General features: G+C 41.3%; 1 protein-coding gene across 1 annotated transcript in view; it reads right to left on the reverse strand.

Annotated features, from left to right (window-relative positions):
- arrdc1b (arrestin domain containing 1b) overlaps positions 1–24,776 on the reverse strand; it is a 67,574-nt gene that overhangs the window by 19,758 nt on the left and 23,040 nt on the right. The window contains exon 2 of the mRNA XM_049604758.1: positions 9,652–9,762. Coding sequence (XP_049460715.1) covers positions 9,652–9,762 — 111 coding nt within the window. The remainder of the gene's footprint in view (positions 1–9,651; positions 9,763–24,776) is intronic.

Consider the following 24,776-nt stretch of genomic DNA (forward strand, 5'->3'; position numbering starts at 1 on the left):
GTTGGCAACTTGTCTGTGCTGATTGTATGTATGTATGTATGTATGTATGTGAATATTGCAGCTGTTTGCACTATACTGCCCAAGACGAATTTCATGCCATAGCGCTCAGACATTCAGGGAATGAACGTCTGAGCACTATGTTAGGTCGGGTTTTCTCCGAGATGCTCCGGTTTCCCCAACACTCAAAATCAATTTGGTAATTAATTAAGTAATTGGACAAAATCAATAAAATAAAATAACAACTACATCTTTCAGTTGTGTCGTTTGCATTTCCTGTACACCTCCTGTACGACTAGAAGTGTCAATAATGTCACAAACTGAAATCAGCGGCATCACAGTTTGTGACATTAAACAATGATGTCACTGATAACATCATCATTTCAAAGCAATGGCAAGCAATAAAAGATTCTGAATATTTAACTTTGTTTGGTAGGTTATATGTTGTTCAAGTAAGCTTTAAGAAATTTTAGGAGCACAAGCAGAAAATTTAAGGGCACACCTTAAATCGTCCTGCAGCTGCTATTCACATTTTTGGCCATTTTAACTGTATCATAAACTGTATGTAGTCTACTGTATAGGACACGCACAATTTATTTAGCTTCTGTAGTTGAGGCGACAGGTCAAACTGATATGATGCTGATTTACATGAGAATTCATGTCAAATGGAGGCTGAACCATGAACATAAATTACAGATTGCCTATGAGGCATTTTAATAAATTAATCTATCATAATTAAAACGATTGAAGACTGAGAACAAACTGATATAGGAGTTTGGATTCATTATTTGGATTCAGCCCAAACGTCCGCACTTCACCACACTTGCAGACCCCGGAAGTCTGTCGAGTGCGTAGGGGTTTTCAGTTCAGAAGAACTTACCCATAGTTCTACAAATGCCCTTTTTTCTTGTGTCTGCACCACAAGAACTAGGAAAGCTCGCAGCTCTTAGCACAAGGGCTGCAAAATATGCAAAAAAAAAAAACTTGCTGTGATTATTGTGACATATTGCAAATGTAATACGAGTCACAATTTTTGTGGAAATGGTAACTTTTGCATTTTAACTACAAAAACATCTATAGAAAAATGATGATGTGATTATTGCTCAGGTTTGTACCAAACAAGCCTGTTTTCTTATATGTGAAAAACAGTATGTGGGCCTCGGTATCTCTGTAGCATCATGTTACTACATCTATAGTGGTATGTTGCCACACATTTTACTTTTATCGAGAAATTGCGGTTCCTGAGATTTGGATTTTGCACTTGGCCATATTGCAATTCTGCTAGTATTTTGATTAACTGTGAAGCCCTACTTACAACGCTGTTTTCAGGGACTTCTTTAGCTCCAGTTTCAGAGTAGGTACAGTATCCTCCCAGCACAAGAGAAACCTTGACTGTATGACGATTGGTCAAAAACAGCCAATGAAGCACAAGCAACCGCAAAAAAAATGGAAGATATCAACCAACAGATCGATGGTAAGGTCCAGACTTTACTGAGCATCTATGCGACAGGGGATACAGTGCAAGTTTGCCTCAACATAGCAAAAGAGACACTGCTTTACCAACTGCTGGCTGGCTAACAGTATGTCACTTCCTACCAGGGGTCGAGTTAACCGGATATTTTCGGTCACTGACCGTTTTTTTTTTTACAACAATGACCGGAAAATCTGAAGGCTGTCGGTCATTTTGACCAGTTGCAATTACCACCCCTGCCCACTTGGCGGCAGAGTGCACAGTCAGAGGTTTAAGTGGCTGACGTTTTCACACTGCAGAGAAAAAGTCATTCATCTTCATTGACGAAAAAGTCTAGCGCAATGTCTGCTTCCTACTGGCAGTACAAATGCAAACAGATAAAGCCCATGAGGGTATGTAGCTCTTGGAGAAGCTCCCCAGTGCGCAGTTCCTCTCAGGGAGTCCCCAGAGATGTCTGGTCCAATAACACCAATAACACCTTTAAGAAGCTGGTCACAGATATTTGGTTTTGTTTATTTACAAAACAGTGTTGTTTCCTTTAAACAGCTGGGCCTTGTGCTTTTGAGGGAAACTTACTTAAACAGGAGTAAATAGTGAATCTGTTGGGGGCTATTTTCAGCTGCAGAATAATATGCGTTCGGTGATCTACTCAGTATTTACAGCAGCAGAACAGTGTATGTGTGATTTCTTGATATAAACCACAGTGTGTGTGTTCACTGTAATGAACGAACATGTAACCAATGCAACAGTGATATGGTTTTTGGACAACATTAAGCTCTATGGCACAGAGGAGTAAGACATAACAGGCTTAGGACCAGTTTAATTTAGTTTTTACTTTTATAAAGTATGCTAACAAAAACAAAACTATAGACCATCACTAGTTTTATTCTTTGAAGATGTTGGCATAACCAAAATGTCTCTAGTGACAGCAACAGCAATATAAACAGTGCAGTGGAAAAGGAAAACTTGCTGAAGTACAACAAATTCAGTCTGCAAACTTGGTATTACTGATGTTATCAGACAACACAAACTGAAGCTATGTTTTCAGAAGCACATGCGGCATTGTGACGATCTCAACAGGAAGTTCTCTCAAGTATGACGTGGTGCTTTGCAATAAAATAAACTCTGTTACGTGCATTTTCTCTGAATTAGACTTTGAATACATTTTCAATAAGACATTTTTCCACGCTTGTTTACTTCACAACCTCACTTAAATTGATAAGAGCACAAGGAACCATGGGGCCTCTTCACCCCCGTTGCACTAAGAGTACCTTGAGAGAGTCGGGACATTAATTCTCTAGATGAGTTGACAGCCCAGTCCAATTCTTGCAGACAGCAACACGTCTCACCTCGTTAGGGACGGGCACAAGTTTTTCCGTTAGTCTCAGTTTCCTGAGGGGAAGCACTCAGACTGCGTGTGTGTTCATTTGCATCATGTTTACTGCTAGAGGAAGCAGTCATGCTGTAAAGCAGCGCTGTGCAGGTGCAGCTACTTTATATACTCATCTGTAGAGAGCCAAACTAACACAGGTACAGGAAGAAGAACAGGATGAAGGAAATGATTAAAAGACGAGTGGGTTAGATCATTCATTCGTTTTTATTTGTGTCATGCCTTTGTAAAAAGTAGAGTTGTACCGATAACAACACCAGTATCGGAAATACCTCTGATACTGCCTAAAATGCTTCATCGGGCATCGGCGAGTACAGTCTATGACCAATCCGATATCACGTAATGCCTCACGTCATTACGCAAAAGCAAGCTACAGGCAAACGAAATGGAAATGGAGCGTTGTTTAAAAAGCACTGTCGCAGGACATGCAATGTTTTCTCTTTTTTTTAAAACATGTAAACTTTTGTTTTGTTTCAGAAAAGCAGCTCTGAAGCTCCGCTCGTTGCTCCACTCCGCTCCGCTCGCCTCTCTCTCAGTCACACACTGAAAATGAGCGACATGCAGGAGAGAGAAACGGTAAAGGAGGATTTACACCTGGTACACACTACACGACTTTTCTGCCCGTTCTGAAAGTCACTATGTCACATTACACTATTGTGGAGTCATAAAATTGTGCTGTGACTTGGCCGACAGACATGACACACTACACAATGGTCCACACCAATTATCCCCGGTTGTCTTTCATGAAGTGTGTGATGTCATCGGGTTATTCTTGTCCTATTTTTATTACTTGTACTATTATTTGTGTCACTGTGTCTGTTCATGTGCCAGCCGACATGTTGTTGTAGTCACCTAAAAAGTGTAAGCAGACAGCAGATGCTACATTTGAAGTACCGTACCTAAACATAAAAGTCACTGATTTCTTCACAAGTTCCTACAAATGTTTCACAATAAAAGCCTATTTAGAAAATGGAATGATTCTCTCAGCCGAGGTTATAAGGGGCTTTTAATTTGAAACAAGTTCAGGAAGTGTTGAGTTGGAAATGATGGCGCCATGCATTAACTACAACATTAACATTCTACATTCTACTACAACTATAACATTCTTGTATTTTTTTAATATTGCAATATATATTGCAAAAAAAATATATTGCTATGTCAGTTTTTTTTCCAATATCGTGCAGCCCTACATTCTACTGTAGCCTTTAAAATGTCTTTTTTTTTACCAAATTGTGTGGCTGCACTTTAATCTGTGTCTTGATCTGTGTCAACACTGGATAATAATAATAATAATAATAATAATAATAATAATAATAATGATAATAATAATTAAAAGTTTTACAGCATTCATTCTACTATTTTGCAGGGCTTAAAATTAACTTTTTTACATGGTAGCACTAAAATTTTGGGAGTACCCACCGTAATTTAAGAAGCACCAACAGTGTAATTGATTTTTTTTTTTTTTATTGCAACAAAAAGTCGTCATTATTCTGTATACATTACATTGTATAGTATACAATAAGTGTATAGTACACTTATCATTAACAACTTTGTCAGTTGAAGGCATTTTTAGAAAAAACACCACTGAACCACTGAACACCACTGTGAATGAAAGAGAAAGCTTACTAAGGCGGGCACGTCATCAGAATAGGAGGGACAAGGAGCGGAGTGAATGCATTTCGTAAACAACCAACATGGCTACTGATTTTTAAACTGCTATGATAAATGTGTTGAACGAACTGGAATGTACATTTGGCTGCACTGAAAGCTTTTATTGAAAAAAAGGATGTGTTTGCCGTCCTTCCTACGGGGTTTGGTAAAAGTTTAATTTACCAACTGGATCCGTTGATCGGGAAAACGATGGGACTCAGTGAAAACCCAGTGGCTATTGCTGTTTCTCCACTAGTTGCTCTCATGGAGGAGCAGGTCAGGGAAGCGACCAAGCTGGGAATCACAGCCATGCAGCTCGGAGTCCACAGTGAGGAGGAAATCCGCAAAGACGGCAACACTCTTTCCCGGACATCATCACAGCTCATCTCCGCTGCAGCTTGCTGGTCTGTTTACAGTGGTGTAGTGCTAGCCTACGTCACACGTTTCGTTTCCTCTGATTGGTTTTCCATCTTTCCAATTGCGTGAAGGGGCACTTTGAGTGACAGCCGTTGATACCACCCCTCGGGAATAGAGGAATGTACACTCCGTGTCCAGACTCAATCGTGTTTTGCGAATTGGGTCTGACAACGCCAGGCTAGTTCAGTGGTGTTTTTTCTGAAAAAATCTTTCAGCGTTCTCTTCATTTTCTCTTCTCTCCGGCATGGGTTGGCTTCAGCTTCTAGTTCTAGTTCTGAGAGACAGAAGTGCCGCGGTCGCGCAGTGATTTGAGACTAATCACCAATCTAAAATCAGCATTACAGGTCAAGCTCACGGCTCACGTTTGATTGGTCACTGTCAGCTCACGAGGTAGAGAGAAGCCTGGGAACTTTGTCAATGTAGCCTACTAACTTGGGCGCCATTGCTCCCAATCGTATTTTGAGGTCGCACAGAGTCTGCAGGTCCAGAGGGCGGACATTTGGATTCAGCCTCCGACTTGTCACCGCCTCCTGCTGCAGCCGCCTGCTCTCGTCCACTCTCCAGGCGAGGTGCAGTTCGTCTCTAACGAGCCTACTGATGAGTGTTGATGACGTGATCCTCGCAGTTTACTAATCACTCACTCTCAGACTCTCCACCTTCTCACACACATTAGCCTGCACTGGCGCACTCGCTCATTTGTTTTACAACATAAAAAAAGGAGAAAAATACTAGCTCTGACTCCAAAAATGGTTCCAAAATGCCACCATTTTGTCGCCATCTGAAGCCCTGCTGCTAGATAACAAATCCAAAATTTTGCTCAGGTTCGGCCCACTTGACATGCTGCTGTGTTGTGCTATGGCCTATTCAAGTGCTGGAATTTGTTATTTACGTGACAACGCCTGAACGCAACACAGGCTCTGCTCCAAGTGAGTGTGTGTACAGTGCAGTGCTGCGCTGCTGTGCGAGCAGCGTGTTTGACTGTGCGTAACAGCAGTCTTTTGATGGTCATTTACACGCTGTCCATAACAACAACTATGTCAGGTAACAAACTGCGTCGGGCTCGGGTCGAGTTCGGACTTAAAAATCAGAAAGTCTGTCGGGTTCGGGCCGGGCTTGGTTATAACTGTCTCGGACACGGGTCGGGTTCGATCAGGAAAATGGTCATATTGATTGGGTTAGGCCAGGGCTATGAAACAATGATCCTTGCTTCCTGAAGGTCATTAACTGAAAACAGTGACAGGATGAAGAACGGACGCTGACATCACTGGTCTTCATTCCTCCAACCGCCAAGCATCTGTGGCATACCACATTATCAGTCAGCCAAAAGTGAGCGTCGCTCGCTTTGTGTGAGAGTGTCTGTGTGTGTGTGTGTGTGTGTGTGTGTGTGTGTGTGTGTGTGTGTGTGTGGTGGTCCTCTGTCACCCTTCCTGTCTCGCTCTCTCTGTGCTGCTCAGCCCTTGGGGGCAGAGCAGCCCATTTTCGGAAGAGAATGGGATACGGAAAAAAAGGCAGAGATAAAGGGGAGCGTAGAGGGAGGGTGTGTAATGAATTATTTATGTCCTCCTCTGTTTGGAGTTTAGCTGTGCCTGGTGTTTTACAGTATACTCTGTGTGTACTGAGACAGTGAGTGAGTTTTTTTCTTGCTCCACAGATACTGCAAATGTGCTACATATGGTGGTATTTCCAATTTAATTTTATATTTTATTTCCCATATTTATTCCGTGACGTTTTTGCACACCACGTCTTATAGACTGGTGGGATTTTTTTTTTGGTTTTAACAGTTTGTGTCACTTTAAATTTTTGAGAAATACAATAACCAGTACCTGAGTTTTCATACCTTTACCAAAATAATACTTTAAATTCTTAAACTTCTACTAATTCTTATTTTGTGAAAGGAACCCCGATTCTTATGTTTATGGGGCGTAAAGGCAAGCAGCTATAAGACTTTATGACACTATGCCAGCTTTCTGTACTGTAGTCTATAGTGCTAATAACACATCTAGATCTGTGCCAAGGCCGAGGCTCGATGCCCAGCTGTTGCGTTAAGTATTACTCAAATTCGCTAAAAGCATCCTATACATATTTATACTCATATTTATATTATATTTGCCTTGACTTAACTGTTAACTATATTTATACAAAGCATTTGGCACCCTGAAGATAATGTTTTTTTCTCAATAGTTAAACAATACCTGCACCATGCACCACTCAGTCCAAAGCTCATACCAACAGGTTTGAATGTTTCTGTGTGAGACGGGTGTGTTCATGTTTGTTCCTGTTCCTTGGTTCAGTCTGAGTAATCTGAGCCTGCTTATAAACCAAATTTCTTACTTCTCCGTTTGACTTTCATCTAACAGATCCAACAGTCCTTATTTCACTCACTTCCACCGGGGGCAAAATCCCGTCTAACGGTACAATAATTTCAGTTGTTCTAATAATGACACATTCAGATCACACAGGTAGATAGACAGATTAAGTGTCACTCTCCGTTAAGTTCCCTGACGGAAAGGGCTGTCTGTTTGCGGAGTCCTGAGCAAACGACTGGATAAATGAGACTTGGATTATACTGTACGGTTTGTGTGAGAGTTTGAAAACGGATGTTTTGATATAGTTACGCAGCTCAACGCTGTATGAGTTCAATTCATCAAGAATTTTCCCCATTTTTTTAGTTTTGAAAAGGAGTTTTACTTCATGATTCAACATACCAGTTGAGATATGTTTCTTTTAAACGGTAATTGTAGTAGGATTACATTTAAAAACCCTAAGAACAGCAATTATTAAAAAAGAAATCTGTTTTTCCAGCATATGGTGTAATGTTTGTGAGGGTTATGTGTATTTGTAGTGCACACTTGGGTGATGCCTCAGTGTACAACCATGTTTTGTACACTCACATACAATTCATGCAGTTACATTTAATATGGAAACAAGCACTTCAATATTCTACTCAAGCACAGTACTTGAGTAAATGCACTTTCCAGCAGGTGGTATGTTTAAATAGCCTGGTGTATGCCCCATGTTGAAGCACACAGTCCTGAGAGTTAAACATTGAACTGCTTCTTGGTATCTCAACCAGCATGGATTACATGCTTGAATTGCTGCCATTAAGTCCCATAGTGAGATTTGCATTTACAACACATTACATGCATGCATGCACGGCACATTTCACCTTCTGGTTGTGGGTGGTATCGGCAACAAATACAAAAGATGGAAGATCACGCTCTCAACAAAAGGTCTTGTGAGCTCTCATTTCCGCAGCTAAGCCAGGCATCAGTGCAGCAGGGCAGGATGGTAAAGAAAAAATTAAACCTGTCCTCTGTGGAGCGTGTCCAACCTTCTCATCAGACTCTGCTGGACACTGATAACCACGTCTCACCTCAGAGAGGCAGCATGCAGAGAGGCCGGCTGGAACATCACTGCAGGGGACTGCTACTCTGACTGATTGAGGCTTTAACTCCTCACTACACGGCCATAAAAACCTGCTGCTGCCATTGTGAGATTAAGCCTGTTGCGGCAGATTTCCCACAAACCAAATGAGGTGAAAGACAGGGAGTTTCAGTCACGTCATAGTGTTGTCGACAGGCATGTGAAGCTTCTGACATTTCAGTGCTTTCAGAGGAGAGAGAGTTTGTTTCATACAGAAGATGTCAGCTGAGAATCTGCACACGCACATAAGGGTGAGGGGCTGTGCTGTTAAAGGACCATACCAGTGTTTTTTCATGTTCAGACATTTTTCCTTACAGGGATAGTTCGGATCTTTTAAGGTGGGGTTGTTTAAGGTACTTATCCACAGTCGGTGCGTTACATACAGTAGATGTTAGTCGGCATGCCCCCAGTTTGGAGAAGCAGGCAGGCATTGATTTCTACTCAACTGTACACTGTAGTACAAATCAAATGGATTATCTACTAAGTCTTTAGTGTGCACAAATATGAATGAACATCAACAGTTGCCTGGAAAGTTAGAAAAGTGTCTGCCAATGAATAGTTTTTTGTCTATGCACCGAACGGACAGAACCTGAGAATACTGGTATGACTTAGAATTGTAGGGTGCTTTCGCATCTGCCCTGTTTGGTTCTGTTCAATCGCACTCAAGTTTGTTTGCCCCCTCAGTGTGGTGCAGTTCGTTTGTGGTGAGAAGGTGTTCCGACCTAGATGTGAACCAACTGCAGTCACATGACACATTGTTTGGGTTAAACATGAGCATGTTACAGTCCTGGAGGATTATTAATGTGCACCTCCTCCTGTACTGCCTTAATATGCACATTCAGCACATCCAATGCATCAAAACATTGTTTTCTAGTTGGAGCCGCGCCTCGTTTTCAAACTGTATGCTTTGACTAAAATGAACAATGACAGCAATATAGTCCACGATGAGCAGCGCTAAAATCAACCTGCGTAGTTGTCCCTCCATTGTGACATTAGAAAGTGTCACATTTATCTTGCAAGTGTACTCTTCTTCAACATTTGCTTTACTTCCTGGATTTTTCCCACATGGAAATTCTGACCAATCAAGAGCAGCTTTCTCGCACAAGGCATTTTATCTTCTAAGCTTGTAAATGCTGCCGTGAGGACACGAACCAACTCTAGGCAATTATGCAACTTTGCAACAAAACTGGTCCCTGATTCAGACCAAAGCAAGACAACTCTGCTAGAATGAAAATCCAAAGCCGGTAAAGCAGAAATGCTAAAAAAAAAAAAAAAAACATCATCAAGCTTTTACTGTCATCACCTTTGTCAGCAACAGACAACGTGCTGTTGAAGTACTGCTCCTCCAGAGCCCATGACGCATCGTTCATTCTGCTGGAGATCCCACATGATCCCTGACAGTTCACCTTGATGGCTGTGGAAAGAGGAGAGAGAAAAACAATCAATCGTCGATCCTTTACGTGTTTGATGATATCTTTACAGCAGGGATTAGTAGGAAACTTCCAACCTCACATATGAAACTTTTAACGATCATTTTCCTTAACAGTCCCGGGAACACTGCCACGGGAATCATCATTCACATTAGTTTTATTTGGAAAGAGAAACAGTTGTCACATATAAGCACAGTCAGTGTGGGCACCACAGTGTGACAAATACAGACCACCAGCACTATATACACTGATTAGCATGAGAAAGACTTGCAAAGAGGGACGCCTAACTAAATCATTATGGGCCTCTGGTGCTGGTCATTCTGCTGGAGTGGTTATTAATCACAACAGGCTGTGAATGGTGTTTCTGCCAACAGATGGAAGGGCGGAGGAGAAACTTTATCAGGGAGCTGTTGTGAAACCAAAGAGCTCACTGAAGTGGATCATGGCACTGTTTGTTCGTCACCTGCAGAGTCATGCTACACCTGCGTTTTACAGGGGTGATGATGCTTGTGATGATGCAACAGGTTAGATAAAGCTCCGGTTTTTATAAAGATTACTGATAATATAAATAGAAGAATGCACGAACGAATACAAAGGGCCTTACTCTTTTTTTCTCAACTGAACCTGAATCAGATGTTTTCCTGCCTGTTTAAATCTGTGCTAAATGCCTAAAAAACTGATTTGGGCAAAAAAGAAAATACATAACAGCATAGTACTTGTTGTTGTTGCTCTTTGCTGTAAAGTAAAGGGAAGTGAGCGTGGCTTTTAATGTGAGGTAAATGCATTTGGAGTTGTTTTCTGTGGCAGTTGATGATTTAACCACAAGAAAGCTGGTGAATCTAAGCAGCTCCTGTGCAGCTGCTTTGAGAACAGGAAATGATGTTGTCTTCTCACACTTGAGTCAAAAATCTAAATGATAAAAACATTTCTACTCCACACAAAAGCCTTTAAAGGTTCACACTGGTGCTGATCATGTTCTACGACCACAGACCAGGGGTTCTCACAGTTATGATGACTCAGAACCAATTTAAGGAGCCAGCATACGGTCAAGGGCACACAGGATACATGCACACATCTCACTTCCAGATTGAACTACCAAGTTGTCCACCAAAATTGCAAATTTTAGCTAAGAGAACTCACACTGATGACAGAAACTAATTTCCACAACCCCCAAGGTGCCACTAATTACACTGCAACCAGCAGCTTTGTACAAGTCGTCATTCCAAACTGACAGATGCTTGTTAGGGGGGCGAAGTTTGACCCAGTAGTGTATTAAATGTAGGCTACTGAAAGTGACAGAATTAAAATGGACCATGGATGATTAAAATACAATGCATGCACTTCATGCCATGTACAAGGGCCCCACAAAATGTTTGAGGGCCGCAATTCGAGCAACTATGTCATAGACTGTGTAAAAGATGCCAATGTAGCCACCTTGACGTCACACATTGGTTTGTGATCTCCTGTTTTGAAGTCTCAAATTTGGCATTTTTGGCCATTGCCATCCTGGGATTGTTTTGGAGCCACGTGTGACCATATTTGGATTAAAGGGTGGAGCTATGGAGGAGCAAGGGCTGGATCTGACAGAGAGCCCGAGGACACCAACATGGTAGCGACTTCTCAATCGCAAGTGACGTGGAAACATGTTAAGTTTGTGAAAAAACACACTTTATTTTGAAGTACAGTGAATTTCCTGCACAGAGCTTTCACGTTGAAGTGCCATTTCCTGCTGTAAAGTAAGTTACTAACAGACAGCTATTTGACAGAGACAGCAAACTAGCTGGACAACATGGCTACATGAAAGTATGACGCATGTATTAACCTGTGTGGACCTTGAGCTAATGAGTAAGGAGAAATCTGGACCTCGTGGCTAGACCAGTTGGGAACCACTTCCCTAAAGCATTCCCTGATTTGTCGTCTCTTTTACTCTAGCTGGGACCATATTCTACAAAATGAACATCATGCTGTGTTGAGGGAGACTTGAAACTAGTGATTGAGAGCATAACATAATACCAAAATATTTACTGAGGAAGTGAGAATTAGGATAATTCTCGTATGCAGTCTGACTTCTTTCTACAACCAGTGGATTTGCCCCCTACTGTCTGTTAGAACGAATGCAAGTTAAAGGCACTTCCGCATCGGCTTCACTTCTCAGACCTAGATATAATCTGTTGGCAAATATCAACAGTCCACCAACAAGGAAAAGGACTGAAGTACACCACAGAAACAGCACTGCAGCTCTGTACTCTGAACACAACCTCTCTGTCTGTCTGCCCCCCCCCCCCCCATCCCTCTTGTCTTTCTGTTGATCTGTCTGTGAGGAAATGAAATCTCTCTGATAATGCATGCATGCACACGCACACACAAACCAAAACTGTGACAGAAGCCCGAGGATTAAGCAGAAAGATGGCCCAGCCTCAGTATTATCTCAGTATTCTCATAAGCAGACAGACGGTTAGGGCTAAGTATCACTCTTAATGTTTTGTGACCCCAGTGTGACATCTGAATCTCTCCTTCGTTTTTTCCTTTCATGGTTAGCGAGTAAAATATTTACCGTGTTTACTGTGCAAACATCTTCTAATGAGCACTGAACACAAGGTGCAGCTGAGGGTGATGGAAAGGTCATTAGTTTTACAGGACACTAACCAAAATACTGTGCAAATTAAAATTTGACTTGATGGTGTTGCAACATGAAACGTTAAAAGATCACCAAGTCCCTGAAAAGCACCCTGAAGAAGACATGAATGTAACAAAATTTCATAGCTAATGGCACTAGAAGAAATGTCTCTGAAGCCAGTAGGATTTATCCTCAAGTCACCGTAAATATTATGTGCAAAAGTTCATGGCAATTCTTCAAATAGTTGTTAAGATATTTCAGTTGAAACCAAAAATGTCAACCGGCTGGTGGAGCAAGTTGTAGAGATGCACCAAAGCAGTGGAATGACATGACAAGGAACTTTACATTACATTACACTGATGCAAGCATCCTGGTAATCCACTACTCAGATTGTTTATTGATTTGCAGCATCCCCTACAATGGTCTGATACAAGCAGAGATATTCAGAATAGTAACCTCATAGGAGTGAAACAAAATGTCTACCTGTTGTTGTCATTTTGCCCGACCCTGCGTGCCATTTTTTGATTTGGTAACTGAGAAGAATTCTGGTATGATACAAAAAATCAAGACACAAGCTCTGATGTAAAAAAAAAACAAAAAAAAAAAAACATCATGCCTCAGAATGTGTTTGACCAATCTCAGGCTCACACCCACGCAGGATCCTGTGCTGGCATCACAGAGCACACACACTCACACAAAGTGGCAGATGGCTGGGCTCTCCACACCGGCACGACTGTTGGCACAGTTTGGGAGAAGAGGGAGGAACCTCTGCTGCTGGTAACAACAAAAAACAAAAAATCTGCAGCGAGACGGAGCGCTGCCCTTCAGCCACGCAGACTATTGTCCATTTATGTGGTCATTAACTAAACCCGGCAATCTGCTCCTCCGGCCATCTGCCTCATTCATGAAGGAGAATAATACCTTTATACTAGGGCTGCCACTAACGATTATTTTAATTTTCAACTAATCTGTCCATTATTTATGCGACTAGTCAACTAATCGTTTTATCGGAAAATTTGTTAAAATGTTGAGAAATGTCAGTCTGTCTCGCCCAAACCCCAAAATTACGTCATCTAATGTCGTTTCATACTCACACCAAAGGGTTTTGGTTCACCGTCATGGGAGAGCGTGTAAAGCTGCCAGTATTTGAACGTAAGAAGCTGCAGTAAGAGTATTTTGGGTACTTTTATAGTACTTTTCTATGAAAAATGACTCAAACCGATTAGTCGACTACTAAAATAGTCACCGATTATTTTAATAGTCGATTAGTCAACTAATTGTGGCAGCCCTACTTTATACTCCACATTAACACACCCTGAAAGCTTACCGGAGTCATCACACTTCACAGAAGCAACAGCAGACATGTGAAGTGGACAAATATGACAGAAAAACGGAGCCATTACTGCGACGAGATATTGTTTACAGCTGTCTGTTGTGGAAAAGTGAAGAGCTCAGCCTATGAAAGGTCAGCGCAGGGGTAATCTGTTAATATCCCCGGCAGCAGCAGCAGCAGCAGCAGCAGCAGCAGGAAGAGCGGCTGCAGCACAGCTGAATAGTGAATAGTTGTGTCATAAGAGATGGGCTGCTTTGGCAGAGAGACTGGCTGTCTGCGGCTGAATAATGGCCTGACCTCTCCAACAGACACATGGAGCCAGATGGGCCAGGAGTGGTGATGATGTGTTTGACGAGACGCACATCCAGACATGTCATCACGTTTCACTGCGGACACTATGAGGGCAGTAAGTCCATGACATAATCAATAGAGAACATCAGTAACTATAATCCAGCGTGACACCTAGAATGGCATTTAGCCTATTATATTAACGAATGAATTAGGAGTCAAACCAGTGATCTTGAGGTTATGTAGCAGGATATGCCACCTAGAACATCAGGTCACATGACACCAGAGGTGAGACTGTCATTGATTTGGAAGTCACAAGTAAGTCTCAAGTCTTTGCACTCAAGTCCCAGGTTAAGACAGACAAGTCCAAAGCAGGGCTCAACATTAAGAACTGCCCAACTGCCCAGTTGAAGTGTTTCAACTGTCATGTTACAGTTAAACTGTTTAGTTGGGTGGCATTACAGGATGTGGGCGATACTCCAAACTATGTATACTTGATAACAGGAGTGGCGGAAAAAAATCAATGCTGCAAAGTATTGCTGCATTTTTGTGAGGCAAAATTGTATCATCACTCAATGCCAAGTATATTTTTTTTATTATATAAATTATTGATATCACAAATACAAATTCAGTCTACTAGATGCAAAAAAATGGCTGACATGACTCGAACAGACTGAAAAGGTTTCCTTTTGGGACATAATTTATAGTTAAAAAAAAAGTTGTAGATCACAACAGATTTTATCGCAATACTCAACATATCGCAACATATTTAGAATCACAATAATATTGTGATAATATCGTATCGTGGATCCTCTGGTGATTCCCACCCCTACTTGATAACTGCTCATAAATAAAAATTTGGATAGGCGCAAGTAAATTTCTGAACCCTTTGCCCGACTGCACACATGAAAAAACAAGTTTGAACCCTTCGACATCATGTCCCAAGTCCTAAACTTTGAGTTTCAAGTCCATATGTGTTCCTCAATATATGTTATGCCATTTTAACATCCGAGTGATATTATATTAAATGTACAAAAAGCAAATGCTGTTCAAAATTTGTCGTATTTTTTAAGTTTATAAATGGCAAAAATTTTTCAAACTGGCTCGTCCGTTCTTCATAGTTCTGTCCTACAACTTGCTTCAAACAAAGTGGACCTGTGGTATAAGTGTCCACTTCAGGAATTGATTCATGGCACACTTTTTAAATAACATATTTTTTTAAATCTTCGAGAAAAGGAAGGAGGAAAAGGAGGAAATTAAATAAGCATTTTTAAGCCAAGAAGCCGAAGTCCAAGTAAAGTCACGAGCCCACTGGTGGTAAAATCCAAGTCAAGTTGCAAGTCTTTTTTTCTCTTTTTTTTCAAACAAACCAACAACAAGCAAAAAACCCAAAGAAATAAACAAACAACAACAACATATAACCAATAAGATATACAAGTCGAAAAATTACAGCAAACTACAACAAGACAGGACAAAGGAAACAAAGACAGAGGGAAAACAACCGAGGCAGAGCATTATGTATATAAATATATCAATGCGTGTTTATACACAAAAATATATACATGCATGATACATATTTTACATGGTACATTTAATAAATATACAGTTGTGTACCATACTATGTACTAGGGCTGACTCAAAAAATTCAAAGCTTTGAAGCTTCATTCGATGGTACAGGCTCGATTGTGAAAAAAAAAAAAAATAGAATATTCGGCCTTTTTTTTCCTCCCGTTTTTTGGGGGGACCATCTCCAACAGGAAATAGAAAGCTCGAGGTGCAGTGAATGGAGACCTATTATCCTGCTTGAACACAGACAACTAAATTCTTTCAACAATGTGACTCAAAATAATGATAAAATAGATTTTATTGATGTAAAATAATATGCTGATGGTGATTTTCCACTGGTCCACTGCACTCTGAGTCGTGCATCGGTCTGCTTGCGTTGCGGTGCGCACCGAGGGTTTTAATTTTTAGTGTTAAATCAAAAGTTAAACACTACTCATCAGCAACCAGAATCGAAGCTTCGATTTTCAAAAATGAAGTCGAAGGTCAGCCCTACTATGTACACTAATTAACACCTCAGATTATGAGAAAGGGTGCAACTCATCAGTACATCAGGTTACAGAAGTATAAGGGCCCCATATTTACATGTAGATGTCTTTTTTGATTTTATCAAGCTGAGTATGAAGTCAGCAAATTTATATCTCAAGTCCAAGTCATGTGACTCAGCATCTCTGCCTGACACCCTGCTGTGTTTAATCCTTATTCCTAGGCTTTCTGGTGGAGTGGAGGAATGTAATAGTGAGTAACACCAACATATGGGTGGTGCATCTACACTAAAATACACTGAAGCAGATGTCATTGTTTATTCAAAAAAATATTTTTCTGGTAGGTTTTATTGCATTTCTCTTGGGTGACTGGGCATCTTTTCCACTGCAGCCAAGCATGGAAACCACAGCAATATGCAATCTTTCTTTCTGTCCTCTTTTAAAAATCATTTTCACTCATAAAGGCTGTGTGTATTGAAAATGACCACAAAAACAGGTAGATCAAAAAGTGCTTAATGACAGCATTTCTGTGCAAACTCAGAACATCAATCAAGCAGCTTTGACAGATGGCAGGAACGTGCTTAAATACACGAAAAGAACAAAAACTTAAAATAAAATATAGTAACAGCATGAGTAAGTAATGGAACCATTTGGTAATTAATGCTTTGGGCACAGTAAGGACAGCACTTGAATCAGTTTCCAAATCCATCTGAAGCGAGAAACAATCCTTGAAGTTCCAGATCCACGCTTTGATCTGCGATGCCCAGCTCTAACAAGTAGTCCTTTAACAAACTTCAGAAGTTTAAAGACTAAAATACTGCAGTGCAATTCACAAGATCTTTGTGAAGCCGACAGTTTCCAACTCGTCTACACACCAGCAGCTACGGATCACACCTTGTTACTGCCAGCAAAGGAATCTACGCCAGGAGCCATCTCTCCACAGAATAAACCACAGCCTGAGGGAGACTGACACTCAGTAGTAAGAGGGAAGCCAGCAGCAGAGCGTGCTCTGACTCAGCAGCTGCCTAGATTTGTTGCCAACACACTGAAGTCTGTCCAGGTCCTCTCCACGGTTCAATGAGAGTGTCTGTAGGCGGAGATGATTGTGGTGCTACTACTCATTAGATTTTACGAACTAGGCTGTGTGGGCAGACGTATGGAGGAGAGAAAATGTAACCCGTAGCGTCTCCAGATCTGGCTGCGTTGTGTTGTATCAAAGGGTTCTGTGATGTGGGTGAGAACAGGGTGTTGGTGGGTCATGGAGGATGTGGGTGGGAGCCAAAGGTGTGGTACTGATGAGTATGTGGATAATTCAGGAAGGTGAGACTGTCTGTTGTGTGCCATTGTCTATCTGTAAAGTATATCCTGTTTTTAGTGCACTTGGCTGGAGGAAAGTCCCAGAGGGGATGATCAAGTCAAACAAACATGTCGTAAGATCAGAAACAGATTCAGCAGAGAAAAAGATAGTGAAACAATACTTGACTTCTGGTACTGAGCCTGACACCAAAATGCTACTTTAGACATATCACTGTAAGAAATATCAGCATTTTTTTCTCTCCTTTCAACAAAAGAAGCCAAACTTTACAAATTCTAAATACCAAAGAGGAACATTGCATGAATAAAAAGTTTAAAATTGGAACATTTCTTTATTGAAATCAGGAATAAATATGAATCTAACCAGAAATTCATGCCAGCCTTCCGTACTTGACAGCTTTGATCCTAAGTGCTATCGATACAATTTGGTCAGCACAAAAAATGCCCTTAGGTTCAATACCCAGCCCTACTTCTCTTTTCACCAATGTTCTCTACCCTGTTGCATCAAATCCCAGTGAGGAAGTCTGGGTGGTAGCTTTGACACACTCAACATGGACCAGCAGATGAAGTCAGTCATCCAATCTTGCTTTGTGCAACTTCGTAACATCTCGAAAATGTTATGTTTTTTATCTTCTAAGAATCTAGAAGCTGTCATTACATCCTGCGTAGACTACTGTAACTTACCGTATTCCTGTCTCACCCAACACAACCCCTCCAAACTTCAACGAGTTCAAGATGCTGCAGCAAGACCACTCACAAAATCCAGTAGATGAGTCCATATAACACCTAGTTAAGCATCTCTACACTGTATCAATCATTTTCAATCATTTCTTTTAATGAAAACTTTAAAACCATGTTTGGGAATGACCCCTAATCATATCACTGACTTCCTAACTCCTTATGAGCCTGAATTATAGTTCTCATTCTAAACCTGAACCCGACAGGTCCCAAAAAGCCAGACGGGTGGGACCGAGTTCATGGACAAAAATGTGCGCTGATTGGCTGGGTCAGGTAGGGTCTTGTATAGCCAGCCTTGTGAGACAATAGATGAGGTGGGGCTGGTGAACTGTCAACGTCGGTGTCAGAGGGTGCAGCCAGGCTCCATACCGGGCTCACTATCCTTTATCCTGGCCAGAGCAGCGAGCTTCTCTTGCTTGAAAACACAGTGTGGAAAGTTGGTGATCCATCTTCCATGGCGTTAGAAGCCGATTAGTGCTTTTTAGGGGGGCGGGACTTGGTCGGGCTCAGTCTCAGTATTTTATGTCATGATCTCAGATGAGTCAGGTTCAGGATACAACTCACACGGGTCGGTTTGGTTCGGGTTGTAATTTTTTCGGCCTGTTCAGAACTCTATCCTGAATGCAGCATGAGATCCTTGGGCAGAGATCAGGCAATAATGCTTAAGTGCAACACACACTGCTGCCGGCACAGCGCTGTGGCCGTCAAGTGCCTCCCCCCAGCACACACTGGCAGCAGCGCGCAGCGGCACGGTCAACACTAAAGTGTACTTCCCACCCCAGCCCACTAGGTTGCTGTACCTACACTAGTTGCCAACGGTTGCCAACTGCTAGTAACGGAAGAAGTGGAAAAACTTTGAGGCAACAACAACTTGGATTTCACAGGTGAGTTTCTTATCAAAATCGTCTTATTAAAAATTTGAAAAACTTAATAATGTTAACCATCCAGATACCCCTTTGAAAGCTGCAACCGGAGCTGATACTACGGTGGCCGCGTTGGAAATAGAGTAGTGGGTTGAAGCAGAACGCCGGTGTGGGTTTGTTCATAGAATATAATGGAGGCAGGCGTTTTGATGCGTGGCATATGGCGGTGGTGTGTGTTGCACTTTAGGTCAAGGCTACAAACCAGAGGAGACTTTTTGGAGTCACGGCCCCAAAATTCTGGAATGACCTGCCAAAGGAGATCAGGCCAGCTAGCTCCAATTCTTCTTTAGAATATCTCTAAAAAAGGCACATTTTCCATTTTAATTAACTTGTTTTTACTGTGTTTTAGTAATTCATACCTCATTTGTCTTTATTATTTTACCAACTCTACTTTTTCAAGTATTTTCTTCTGTGTTTTTGTGTCTTTGTAAAGCATGCTGTAACTTGTTTTTGAAAAGTGCTACATAAAGTTATAATCATCATTAATATTACTTATAACGTGGCCAATTATTCATTTTCTGTCTCTCCCTGCGCAGGAAATTTGTCCTTCAGGGCGTCTTTCCTGAAACTAAGTGCCAGTTACACAATACTGTTGTTTGCTCTGCCATCAGATTTTCCAAACAAAGAGCAGCTTATTTCATGACTGAGTTTCTGTACAGAAAATTATGTTTGCACAAGCATAACGTTACTAAACACTTGAGTGAGAAAAATGACTTTGGCAACAACTGATTAACTTTTCAAGGGAAAACAGGCCGCACTGTGTCTGTGGGATAAAACCATTAAGTCAGAGCTTGCTGTCTGTTACATCAGTGCATGGGAAAAATGAGTCAGCTTGGGAGTTAATGGGGAAGCACGCAGGGAAGCTGTGCTGATAATGTCAGTTCCTTATTTACACTGATTACACTGAGTCCAGTTTCAGCTGACGGCTGGAAGCACAAAGGAGCCTCAGTTTGCTCGAGGTCTGAACTTTACCAGAACAAAGCAGAATAAGGAAACCCCCCGACCTCTCAGACACAACACACCAGAGGAGGACTGTGTCTTACATCCACTAGGATTTCATCCTTAAGTGGGTCAGGAGTGTGAATGAGATTAGAAGAGGCTGTTTGAATTGATCAACATTCCTCACATGCACTAAAAGGCTCCTCGGACGTCATATATACATTCCAGCACAGAAACTCCCAGAGCAGTGTCTGTGTGATACGACCGGACTGTTTTAAATGAAGCCTCTGAAGAACGGCTACAAACCACAAAACCTGAGGAGGATGCAGCAGTTCAATTAACATTACACATAGCTGGTTGGGAAAACTTGTAATCAATTAACCTGATGGATTGTTATACCTGATGGGTCAACATCTTAAACCTGGGATGCTCCTAAACATGTAGTACATCTAATTTATGTAAAACTTCTTACACTGATGGCAGCATTGAAAGCACCTATATTGACTTCACCCCCAAATGACCATTTGTGTATCAATTACTCACTCCATGTTACACTAAATTTGCAAAGGAAGCTTTGTTCCCCTTGCATACCTCTGGTGAACGAAGAAAATTCTTAATGAATTAAAGTAAAAGGGTCTGCGGTAAACAACAGCAAATCTACATCAAAAAATCTGTTTGCAAACTCTCACACAACTCATCAGCATAATCCAAGTCTCATTTATCCCGCCATATGCTCAGTGCTTCCTGAACAGACAGCCCTTTACGACAGGTAACTGAAGTTAAAGTGAAACTTGCCTATGCTCTCTTAAATGAAAGACGCCATTGACAAAAATAGTAATTTTACCTCACTAAACACAGGAGCTGCTGGTCTACCACTGCTTCGATCAGTTAGTTTGTGTTATTGTGTACTAACACAAACAAACTACCAATTGAGGCAGTAATCAACCAGAAGCTTCCGTGTTCAGCGAGGTAAAATTACTGTTTTCGTTAACAGACTCTGACTTTGAAGAAAGCGTAGATGAGTTTCACTTTCAGTTCTGTTCCCCGTCAGAAAAGGTTGTCAGTTTGAGAAGTACTGCACATACAACTGGATAAATGACACTGGATTGTGTGAAAGTTTGTAAATGGATGTTTTGGTATGGTTCTGCTGTTGTTTAAGGGGCTGTACACCCTCTAATCCATTGGTTCCCAACTGATCCAGCCATGGGGTCCAGATTTCTCCTTAGTCATTAGCTCAAGGTCCACACAGTTTAATGCATTTGGCGTCACACTTGTGTTTGACCATGTCATTCAGCTAGTTTGCTGTCTCTGTTAAGCAGCTTTTTGTTCGTCACTACAGCAGGGAATGGCACTTCAAAATAAAAGCTCTGTGCCAGAAAATCACTGTGCTAAACTTGACATATTTGCAAGTCAGTTGGGGTCCATTCAGACTCACCACCCACTTTTGGACTAAGACCCACCATTTAGGAACCACAAATGATTATTTGTAAATCAATTACTCACGTTGAATTTGTAAAGAAAACCCGTTTTTCTTGCATGCCTCTGGTGACGACGAATCCAAAAACTGAGGAAATTCTTGCTGACATGAAGCAAAACGAGTTTGCATTTGGTGTCGTAGACTTGCCATGTCTTTAACCACCTGGAAAACGCGAAGTTGGGCGCCATTGTGCCTATTCTGTACCAACTTTCAAGAGTTGCTATGCAACCATAATAGCAACAGTTGTTTTTAATGTAGATGTGCTGCAAGCGTGCTCAAACGCAAGAGCGACGCTCGTGCATTGTCAAGCACCTATGTTTTAGGGCCCAATGGCTACGCACTGAGATAAACTCAGTTCAACTCTTGGGACACGACAGCACATAACGCATGTCATGTGACAGGGAACCACCAATCACAGCCATCAGATACAGTAGCTTTCCCTTCTTCTGTAAATGTCAGTCTGTGGTAATGTGGAGCACTTGATCATTTTAGTGCAGGGCTACCCAGAGCTTTACATCTGTATTTAAGGCCTACACACTTAAAAAACACACCTGAAACAGGATCAGCTCTGCACTCAGGATCTGTAAGTAGGCTTGTTATGGTTGCTTAGCAACTTCAGACGCAACCCGCCTCTGCACTCTTGAAAGTTAGCACAGAATAGGCACAAGAGTTCTTAAGTGCTATATCGTAGGCAACTGGACTTGCTTGAGTTTCTTGAAGATGTTTCATCCAAGAGGCTTCTTTAGTTCAAGAAACTCAAGCAAATGCATTGACAAAGATATAGCACTTAAGATTACCGTGACCTGGATGGCTGAGAATCTTCACCAACATGGCACAAGAGTTGCACACAGCACCCAACCTCGTGCTTTCCAGGCGGTTAAAGACATGGCATGTCTACAGCCTCAAATGCAAACTCCTTTTAGTTCAATTCATCAATAATTCCCCAATTTTTGGATTCCCTTCACCGTAGGCATGCAAGAAAAACAAAATTTTACATTACACAGGGTGAGTAACTGATTTACAAATGGTCATTTGGGAGCTTAAGTATTCCTTTAAGGTTAAATTTTAAACTAAAATGTGTCTATATTTGTCAGGTCCTACTGGTTCAGTGTAGATGGACAGACCACTCCGTTCTTACATTATTCATGAAGAGATTCCTACAGAATGATAGTGCACAAAAATGAATCGCAATTTTGTTTTGTTGGGTCTCTGCGAGACTCATTTCACCAGTGAGGTCAGAGCTCAGACAGACAAAGATATTTTCTGGGGAGTTTTAAGATCATTCTTTGTTCTTGTATCATTAACAAAAGCCGTCAAGGACAGAGAAGCAAATGCACCAAGATCCACTGAACCTCTGTTCCCTGAATATTTCTAAAACCTGTCTTTTACTGTTTGAAATATTTTTAGTATCAGAAACCCCACAGGTCACAGCTGTCGCTCAGCACCACAGGACAGCCGAGTAATCCGATGCTACACTTACTACCTTCATTAAATCTTTAAGCTCTGCAAACAATTAGTCCTTCTCTATTTTCCAACATCTCCCTCCCTCGTCTCCTTTCTGGTGCTTCTCAGTGAAACATGTCAAACACAGCCACCTGATCTTATGATCTATTACCCCTGACTGTAAGGGAATCCCCTGCAGCAGAACAGAGCACGGGCTGTTCGTTCAGACACGTCCTGAGTTACCTCTCCATTAAATCTGTAACAGGCAGAAACGCAGTATTGAGAGACGCCTCAGTGAAACAGAGATAGAATTATTGCACGACTTAATGCCCTCTATTAAAGCTTTTCAACCATACAAGCTCAGCAACTGAGAAGCCACAGGAACAAAATTGAGGAACTACTACTTAAACATTCATGTAGTGCATTTGTGTTTCCATCACATCTCAAGAAGCATGAATATGAGGCATGTCGGAGCCTCAGATAAGAGTGTGAGGCAACCTTTTGCATGACATGACGACATAAAGTTACCATGGTTTTTTAACTTACTGTTGTGCAACTGTAATGTTTGAGCAGATGTTACAGACAAGACATGCAGAGGTGGAATATGCAGAATGACCTATTTAATCAGGTAAACTCTGGTCTTATGATCTGAGATAAGGATGTTTTCAAGAAAGACAGGGCGGGAAAGAAAGAAGACACAATACAAAGGAACTAGGGGTGTCACAATACACATATTCATACTGATCCATTCGGTATGAGGCTTTGGGTTTGGTACGCATTGGAAAATAAAATACATAGCTCTCAGTGCCACTGCACTCAACAAGGCAGCACGCACGACAGGACAGGCAACATGCTGTCTGCTCCTCCCAACCAAGAACCAACTCTACTTCTTCTACTCTTGTGAGACACACTGGAAGGCACGCTCCACTAAGCAAGCTCGTTGCAAGATGGTTAGTAACGCTAATTTCTAACCAGAAATAGAAGATTCTCCAATAATCTACAGGTCTGGTGTTTTGAGCCACTTTGGTTTCACTGTCAATTATGAGGACGATGACAAGAGAGAGTAGTGGATAAAAACACATCGAGCCAAAGAACAACCCTCTGCGTCATATCGACCCAAAATGTGACTTTTATGTACTGTTACACCCCTATTAGGAATATATGCATCAAAGCACACACACACTGACAGCCTCAAAAACAACCACAAACATCTCCAAATAGGATCAAAGACATAGATTTTTTAAAAGACAAAGAAAATGAGATATTTAAATTTTAAAATCAATTCTACTTAAAGGTCATTATCAGAGATTGAAAAACCAAGAAATGCAAAACAATGTAGTGACAATTTAGCCTACAACTTTAGCACTAACAATAACATACCTATTCAAACAATGGAAAAGGTTCAGTTTCCGTCATTTGGGGAATTAACAACACAATGGTCTTATATTATGACATTAAATGTATTTTCACATCTCTAATACTATCAACAACCAGTGCAGTTTACAGCCTGAATATTATTTGTAATAGAGACTGGTCGATATCCGGTTTATTATCAGAGTTCAGGCGGTCCTATGCACTGTTTGTATGTTTTCCTACAACAGTAATGCACCAAAATTCGTACATGTCCTACGTAATCATAAGCCAGTAAAATGTGTATAACCTCCGTATTTGTTAAGGCTGCGATCAAGTGATCAATGCACTGACAGGAGCAATAAAGGAAGCGGACCCTGTAAGGAGGAAGGCCACAAAACAGGACTTTTCCCATGAGACTAATGTTCAGAACCATGTAAACTTTGAGTCTATTTTAAGGTACATCATCACCATGTCTCTTTTCTTTGGCCTAACCAACATAACTTAACTTACCTAAAAATAAAGACA

The sequence above is a fragment of the Epinephelus fuscoguttatus genome, linkage group LG18 (genome assembly GCF_011397635.1).
Source record: "Epinephelus fuscoguttatus linkage group LG18, E.fuscoguttatus.final_Chr_v1".
Classification (NCBI taxonomy): Eukaryota; Metazoa; Chordata; class Actinopteri; order Perciformes; family Serranidae; genus Epinephelus; species Epinephelus fuscoguttatus.